The following is a 9,278-nucleotide window of genomic DNA, read 5'->3' on the forward strand; positions in this document are numbered from 1 at the left end:
CACCTGATAGTTTATGCATCATATTCCGCCTAAACCAAACCACCTACTAAAATGCATGAAAATTGACTCATATAGATTGTATGTTAGTTTTCATAGACATATAGATGTCACTCAGTTTAAGCCATCACCTTAGTTTATTTATTCACGCATGCTAGATATTAGTTCACTTAAAATGAATTAAAATAAAGTTGATGAGAACTTCCTCTAAAAACGGAAATTGAGATTAGTCTTTATAAGGGCAAACAACTATGAATCCCTTCTTCGTCGGTAGGCATAATATGACCCCTTCTACGTCGGGTAAGTAGTTTGTGTTGACTTAGTTTATCTCAACATTATAGCCCGAAGAGTTTCTTGTGATTATGATGGACTAAAGATAGAATTTACAGAAATTTATCGACTAAGAATTATAACAGTAGAATTAGCCAAAAGGTTGGCTTATCAGTTTACAGATAATTGAGTCTTGGGATCATTTATATAATTTTTGAGGGAGGTCAATTGTATAAATGCTTGAGTCTTCGCTTATAACAGTTTTGCATTAAGACTTAAAATCATAACGATACACATGCTTATTATTTTTATTCTTCTTTTCGCAGTGTAGAATTCATTTATTTTGATAATACTGTTACAACAAATGGCTGGAAATAACGAAATCCCAATGCCGAGTGCCACACTTGGACGCGAGTCCTGGCTTAAAGTTTTTATGGACAACATGAATCAGTTCACACGACTCAAGAATGATGGGTCCAACTTTGGGACGGGAGCCAAGACTACTACGGAATGCTGCCATTGCTGACGGTAAGCTCAAGTACTTAACTGAGCCAATACCGGTAAACCCAGGCCCCAATGCGGAAGTTAACGAGTCACTTGCTTATAGTGATTTCGTCATGGAAGCGGGTGCGATAATGAACGTACTCATCTTTGCAATGGAAACCAATTTGCAGAGACGCTTCATTGCCCAAGGTGCAAACAAGATTTTCACCATGCTCACTAACGAGTTCTCAAAAGCACCGAGAATCGTTACTTATGAGCATACCTGTCACTTCTTTGATGCGAAACTCCAAAAGGGCCAACCGGTTAGCCCACACATTCTTAACATGACTGAGAATGTCGAGAAATTGGAGGCACTTGATTGCAAAATCAGTGAGAGCATAGTCATTGACCGAATACTTCATTCTCTTCATGATGGTTTTGCACTTTTCAGGGCGAACTACTACATGAATGACTTAAAGAAAAGTCCTCATGAGCTACACTCACTTCTCGTACAGACCGAGAAGGATATGAAATTGAGTGGGAGCATGAAGCAGGATGTTCTCACGATTTCCAACAAGAATAAAGGTAAGGGCAAAGCTCCAGGCGACCTAACTGTAGGTAAGCCAAACTTTAAAAAGCCAGGAAACGGTAAGAGTGGGCCTGGTGAGACTAGTGGCTTACAGGGCAAGGCAAAGAGCAAGGGCGGTGACATTGAGTGCCACCATTGTCACAAGACTGGACATTGGAGGAGGAACTGTCCCGTGTACCGTGAGGACATAAAAGCAGGCCGCGTCGTTCCTGTTGGTATGTCATCTTATATTCATATGATTGAGATTAACCATGCAAGTTTCGGAACTTGGGTACTTGATACTGGTTGTGGTTCTCATCTGTGTAATCATTTACAGGGCCTAAGAAACATCACACCTCTCGGAAAAGGTGATGTGGACCTGTGAGTCGGGAATGGAGCTAGAGTTGCCGCAGTCTCGAAGGGAACATACGTAATCCAACTCCCTAGTGGTTTTGAGTTATTTTTAAATAACTGTTACTATGCACCCAGTTTGTCTAAGAACATTATTTCAGTTTCCGTACTTGATAAAGACGGTTTTTCATTTTTAGTAAAGGATAATAGCTGTATTTTCTATTTCAATGAAATGATTTATGGCAAAGCAGTTTCTATGAATGGAATTTACATCTTAGATCAAACCACGGAAGTATTACACGTGAATAATAAGAAATTAAAGGTTGGTGACAAAGATCAAACCTATCTATGGCATTGTCGAATGGGACACATAAATGAAAAACGTGTAAAGAAACTCGTCGATAATGGGACTATTCCCACATTCGATTTTTTTACATATGGCACGTGTGAATCATGTCTCATTGGCAAAATGACTCGAATTTCCTTCAAAGGTGTTGGAATGCGCGCTAGTGACCTATTAGGACTCATACATACTGATGTTTGTGGACCTATGTCAATTACCGCTAGAGATGGCTATAGATATTTCATCACTTTCACGGACGATTTGAGTAGATACGGATATGTCTACTTAATAAAGCATAAAAGTGAGTCCTTTGAGATATTCAAGGAATACCAGAACAAGGTTGAGAACCAACTGGGTAGAAAGGTTAAAGCACTCCGTTCAGATCGGGGTGGCGAATATCTTTTAAATGAGTTTGATCAACACCTTAAAGACCGTGGAATCGTTTTACAGTTAACTCCACCTAGAACACCTCAATTGAATGGTGTGTCCGAACGGAGAAATCGAACCTTACTTGATATGGTTCGATCCATGATGAGTCACACGGTAGTACCTGATTCATTATGGGGTTTTTCTCTTTTGTCAGCTGCTCTTATACTTAACCGAAGTCCGACTAAAGCTGTCGACAAGACTCCATATGAAATGTGGAAGGGAACGGTCCCTAACTTGTCCTTTATTCGGGTTTGGGGCTGCGAGGCTTATGTCAAGTGGAGACACGAGGATAAGCTCGGCCCGCGATCGGTCAAGACATACTTTATTGGTTATGCAAAAGGAACGTTTGGTCATTACTTCTATTCGCCTACCGAACATCGAGTTTTTGTTGCGGCTAGTGCGACGTTCTTAGAGAAAGAAATTCTCGAGAACAAGACAAGTAATAGGACCTTCGAGCTGTCAGAGATTCTAGAACCAACAACCGAGGAACAGATGGAGGAAGTTGTTCCTCCAACTGATGATACGGTTAATATTCCTGAGGAACCTAGGAGGTCGGGTAGAGTCTTTAATCCTCCGGACAGATACATTAGTATGGTCGAGGAGAATGACGTTTTGCTCCTAGAGAGTAATGAACCCGCTACCTATAAAGGTGCTATGGCCTGTGCCGACTCAAAGCTATGGCTCGAAGCCATGCAATCCGAGATGGACTCCATGTATGAGAATGACGTATGGGATCTTGTTGATTTACCTAATATGGTAAAACCTCTACAGTGCAAATGGCTTTACAAAATAAAGCATTCTGTAGACGCGCAACCAGATACCTATAAGGCACGACTAGTGGCAAAAGGTTTTACTCAAGTGCACGGATTGCATTATGATGAAATTTTTGCACCTGTAGTCATGCTACGTTCCATTCGGATAATCTTAGCGATTGCCGCATTTCATGACTATGAAATTTGGCAAATGGATGTGAAAACCGCCTTCTTAAACGGTTATTTGGAGGAAGAGTTGTACATGGTGCAACCCGAAGGTTTCATAGATCCTGAACATCCTAAGAAAGTATGCAAGCTTAAGCGTTCCATTTATGGACTTAAGCAAGCTTCTCGGAGTTGGAATCATCGTTTCGACCAGGTGATAAAAGAGTATGGTTTCACTCGATCGGCCGAGGAACCATGCTTATATATCAAGTCGAGTGGGAGCAAGATTGTTTTCTTGATATTGTATATCGATGACATACTCTTGATTGGGAATGACATTCTTCTCTTATCTTCGATTAAAGGATGGTTGAAGAACCATTTCCAGATGAAAGATCTGGGTGAGGCACAACGCATATTGGGAATCCGTATCTACCGAGATAGATCACGACGGACGTTATCACTTAGTCAGGAGTCTTATTTGGATAAGATTCTTGAGAGGTTCGGCATGACCAACTCCAAGAAGGGGAACCTTCCTATGACGTCTGGGATGCCGTTGAGCAAGTCTCAGTCACCCACGACGCCTGAAGGAATTGAGCGCATGAGTCGTGTTCCTTATGCATTTGCAATAGGATCAATCATGTATGCCATGATATGCACACGTCCAGACGTGGCATATGCATTGAGCATGACGAGTCGGTACCAAAAGAATCCAGGTGAAACACACTGGATAGTTGTTAAAAACATCCTCAAGTACCTACGGAGAACTAAGGATAGGGTATTGACTTATGGAGGAGATACTAACCTATGCGTAATCGGTTACGCAGATGCTAGCTTCCAAACGGATCGAGATGATTCCAAATCTCAGTCTGGGTTCGTCTTCACTCTTAATGGTGCTGCGGTCAACTGGAAGAGTTCCAAACAGAGTGTTGTAGCAGATTCTACTACTGAATCCGAGTACTATGCCGCTTCGGAGGCAGCAAAGGAAGCGATATGAATGCGTCAATTCTTACAAGGACTTACGATAGTTACTAGTTCGAATGACCCGATCACTATCTATTGTGACAATAAAGGTGCCATATTCCAGGCTAAGGAGCCAAAGTCTAGCAACAAGTCTAGACATGTACATCGGAAAGCTCACCTGATCCGTGATTACGTGGAGCAAGAAGAGATAGTGATTGACAAGATAGCTTCGGATGATAACATCGCGGACCCTCTCACTAAACCATTGAATTTTGATAAGCATGAAGGGCACGTTATTTCCATGGGAATTAAACGTGTTCCTGAGTTGTAGTAGTTGATTATGGATTTGATACATTATCTTTTTCATATACTATTTATAACTTCATCGTTTTTATAATATTTTGTTTTTCATGTGGATTGTACCGACAACATTGAACGCCACAAAGTGAACTGAATTACATTATATTAGTTTTTGGTCCGTAATTGCCTTAATGAGCTGATAACTCTGGCTATTATATTGTGCAGTCGATTGATGGTGGGTTCAACGAGCCATAAGTCAAACAGTTGACTGATCGATCACAAATACGAGTTATAACGATACCTCGTAGGATAAATATTTTTTTGTGACAACGTAATGGAGTCCTAAATGTTTAAAAACATTCGGTGCCAGGTCGTGGAGAGGACACCCATTGTGTTCCTAGAGTCGATTCTTTTGACTATCGACTGTCTCTTGAGATTAAGGCAGTTTTTGGGTGACTTTGGTTTCTTTCTCATGGTCTGCCGTAACTGGAGACTAAGTAGATTTTTTCTGAGTCATTTCATACTGTGCTTACATCTGCAGGATTCAAGTTGAAGAAAATATCCAACCCTTATCAAGTATAGTTTTTTCTCAGGGCCACTCGAGGAGTTGTAACTGAAATGCATGGCCATGCTCGAATGATGATTCGTTTATCAGTTAAGTTACTCTCTAGTCGGGGAAACCATTCTTGATACAGATCACTTGTAAAATACGACCTTTGTGAATACGGATTTTGCAAATTGTTTTACATTGAGTGGGAGAAATTTTAGGATATGAGAATCGGTTATCGCACATACACTTGTGAGGACAAGTGGGAGTTTGTTGGAGATTGTGTCCTCCACAATTAGTGTGATAACATTTATAAATCTCTTATAGGTTCACAAGGGTATACTTCGTATTTTATCAGTTGATTAACGATTACTTAATAACGGTTGGCTTGCTAGAAAGTTTGACGTTATTATCATACTGATGGCGGTAATCAACTAGTCCCTAAAAGTCACACCTAAAGGATGTGTTTGAGAGATGCGATTATGGAAATGTAATCACATTGATGACTTATATGACTGAACAGTTAGTCAACATGTTGATGAGACGATTATTTAATGCCGATTAAATAATATTAGCTGAGACGAATTAACCGTCAATTCGTAAATTGAATATAATAAGTTATATTTAATTAATGTATATAATGTTAGCTTGGACGAATTAATATGTTAATTCGTAATTAAATGTAATCGGTTATATTTAATAAGCTAATTATAAATATGCGATATTTATAATTAAAGTATATATATTATACGATATTGTCACAGACCGGCATTAATAAATCCACTGCAAGCTGTTGTGTGTAGACTTATTAATACGGAATTATATAAATGACAATTTATAAATAATACATTTTATACATTTTGTATACTACCAAAATAAGAAGATTTAATCTCCTTATTTTTGGTAGGTAGAGAAAACCGAAAAAAAGAGAAAATGCTTTCTCTTATTTTCTGATATTTGGGCCGAAATTAAGTGAGAAAAAGATCTCCCCTTGACTTCTCTTTTTCGGTTTCAATAAGAGGAGTAGAGAGATCATTTTTCTACTACCCTAATTCTAACCTAATCTTGCCTCTCCTCAAAACACAAAAACACAAAACCCTAAATAATTTTACAGAAAATTGGGGATCGATTCTAGCAAAGAACAAAGGCATATCTCATATCATCTTGGGTGCAACTGATAGGAGAATATCATTGCGATATTGTTCCTAGGCCATATTAGCTAGGACCGAAGGTTATTTCTTCATCCTCTTCAATTTTGTTTATGTAATTTTCTTTTATGACTAGTTATCATCATAATAAATTCGTTATAATCCTTATAATTAAAGGGAAGCATACAGATAATTCCCACAATGATTCTATAGAGTGGCAATTCATTGAGCAGATGTTGTTGGCCTTAAAATTTCCTGATAAATTGGTGAAGTGGAATATGAGGTGTGTGTCTTCCCCCTGGTTTACACTGTCACTTAATGGCTCCACATTTGGGTACTTTCAAGGGAAGCGTGGTATTAGACAGAGTGATCCCATGTCACCTTTGATTTTTACCATTTGTATGGAGTATTTGAATAGAGTTTAAAGTGTGGTTACTAAGCAGCTGGATTTTAATTATCATTCCCTCTGCAGAACCTTGAAGCTCAGTCATTTGTGCTTTGCAGATGACCTGCTTATGTTTTGTAGGGGTGACAGGATTTCTATTAAAGTCTTGTTGAGAGCCTTTGCTACGTTCTCCTTTATTTCTGGGCTTGAAATGAATTGTGATAAATCTGAAATTTATTTCAATGGTATGAATCAAGGAGAGGTGGATTATGTTCTAAGCATTTCTGGGTTCAAGGAGGGGAGTTTCCCTTTTAGGTACCTAGGGATTCCTATATCTTATAAACGTATGGCAATTGGTGATTGTACTCGTCTTGTTGAGAAAGTGGTTAGCAAACTCAGGAGTTGGGGGGCAAAAAAACTCAGTTACTCTGGGAGACTTGTATTGATTCAAGCTGTGTTATCTCAACTCCATGTCTACTGGACTAGAATTTTTGTGATCCCTGCTACAGTTCTTGATAGGATCACTGCTATTTGCAGGAACTACCTCTGGAGTGGTAGTGAGCAGTATGGGAGAACTTTTTCTGTGGCTTGGGATTCTTTGTGTACTGAAAAAAAATTTGGGGGCCTTGGCTTAGTGAACTGCAGACTATGGAATCAAGCTTTAATTGGCAAGTACACCTGGTGGCTAGCTTGTAAGAGTGACCATTTGTGGATTAAGTGAGTGGATCATGTGTATATGAAAGGTAGGAATTGGCAAGACTATGCTCCTTCTTTACAATCTAGTTGGACTTTGAGGAAGATATGTGCTGTTAAAGAGATTTTCAAACCTGGCTATCATCTGAATCAGTGGTGTGATGGTAAGTATACTGTGGCTGCTGGCTATAGATGGTTGCAAGGACCTCAGACTAAAGTGCAATGGTTTCCTGTGGTCTGGAATAGGCTCAATGTTCCCAAGCATTCCTTAATTGCCTGGTTGTTTGCTAAGGAGAGGTTGTTGACTAAGGACAGATTGATAGCATTTGGAGTACCTATTGATGGGACTTGTGACCTTTGTGCTGTGCTTACAGAGGATCACAAGCATCTGTTCTACCAGTGTGCATTCAATGTTAGGTGTTGGTCTATCTTGAGGCATTGGTTGTATGTTTCCTTACCTTCCCAGGATATCCTTCAATGGTGTGTTACTTGGAGATGCAGATCACTGCTTAAAAAACATTTGGTTTTTGCTGCAGTGATGGCTGTCTTGTATCAGATTTGGCGGGCAAGAAACCTCTGCAGAATTGATATAGCTGTATCTTCTCCTGCTCAGGTGATGAAGGAGGTGAAACTTTTTGTCTAAGCACGGTTTCAGAGCAGAAAATGGCCTTCAAAATATCAGACAACCTCGTTTTTTTAAGGCAGTCTGATTGTTTTTTTATAGAAGTTTTGTGTAGTGTTCATATATAGTGTGTAGTCCAAAAACTGTTTGTATTGGTGGCACGTTTTTATATTAATATATATATTCACATTCTACCAAAAAAAAGAAATTGAAACCCTAAAAGACCTACTTCTACATGCTAGAAAGGTATATGATAAGTGGGAAGGTAGCACAAAAGTCCTAAACTTCCTAACCGAACAATCTGACAATAATATGAAGATGGGGTTAGGACATGAGTGCTACAGCTGTAGAGATCACTCTAAATGAATATCAACACCTTCGTATTTTGATTTCAGAAAAAGGAAGTATGATGATCTTCCTGAATACCTGATTTGCAATTACTGTGGTCATACGGGTCACATCCAAATCAATTGTGTCAAAAAGGCTCATGATATACGAAAAAATGCCGACCATGCTAAAACTATTGACACGGTTGACGAGAATGATGAAACCCCCATTAAGGAACCTAACGAAGAAAGGAACAATAAATTTCGTTGGTTCTATGACATGGCCTTCGACTATAGCAAGAAACCTAGCACCTCACAAAACCCTTGTCGATCTCAACCTAGTAAACCTATTCACAAGGAAAATAGTCATGAAAGACCTAGAGAAATTCCTAGACCAAGAGAAAACCCTAACCCTAGAACTCCTCCCAAGCCAAATAAACCAAGGTTTAGAAAAACGGTTATTAGACGAGTTTGGATTCGAAAAGATTTTGTATATAGAGTAACTAATCATAAGGGACCCAACTTAGCTTGGGTACCTAAAAAATGTATCTAATCCTTTCTGCAGGTAATGGTGAAAGAAAACAATCAATGGTATCTTGACAGTGGATGCTCAAGACACATGACTGGAAATAGAAATTTGTTTCTTTCACTCAAACCTTTCAACGGAGGAAAGGTGACGTTCGGGGACAATAAAAAAGGGAAAAATAATCGGCATTGGCAAAATCGGAATTTCTAAGTCTCACGCGATCAGTGACGTTTATCTCGTGGATGGTCTAAAACATAACTTGCTAAGCATATCTCAACTATGCGACAAAGGTAACAAAGTAGTTTTTCATACTGATAGTTGTCGCATTATTATTGAAGGAACTAGCAATGTTATTCTAGAAGGCCACAGGAAAAGAAATGTCTATATGGTAGATTTAAATGCTGTGCCTACTA

General features: G+C 39.1%; 1 protein-coding gene across 1 annotated transcript in view; it reads left to right on the forward strand.

Annotated features, from left to right (window-relative positions):
• The window catches only part of LOC141652515 (uncharacterized), a 28,483-nt gene extending 21,064 nt beyond the window's left edge, over positions 1–7,419 (forward strand). Inside the window, exon 7 of the mRNA XM_074460033.1 lies at positions 6,840–7,419. Coding sequence (XP_074316134.1) covers positions 6,840–7,419 — 580 coding nt within the window. The remainder of the gene's footprint in view (positions 1–6,839) is intronic.
• The last annotated feature ends 1,859 nt before the right edge of the window (positions 7,420–9,278 follow it).

This window comes from Silene latifolia, chromosome 1, assembly GCF_048544455.1.
Source record: "Silene latifolia isolate original U9 population chromosome 1, ASM4854445v1, whole genome shotgun sequence".
NCBI lineage: Eukaryota > Viridiplantae > Streptophyta > Magnoliopsida > Caryophyllales > Caryophyllaceae > Silene > Silene latifolia.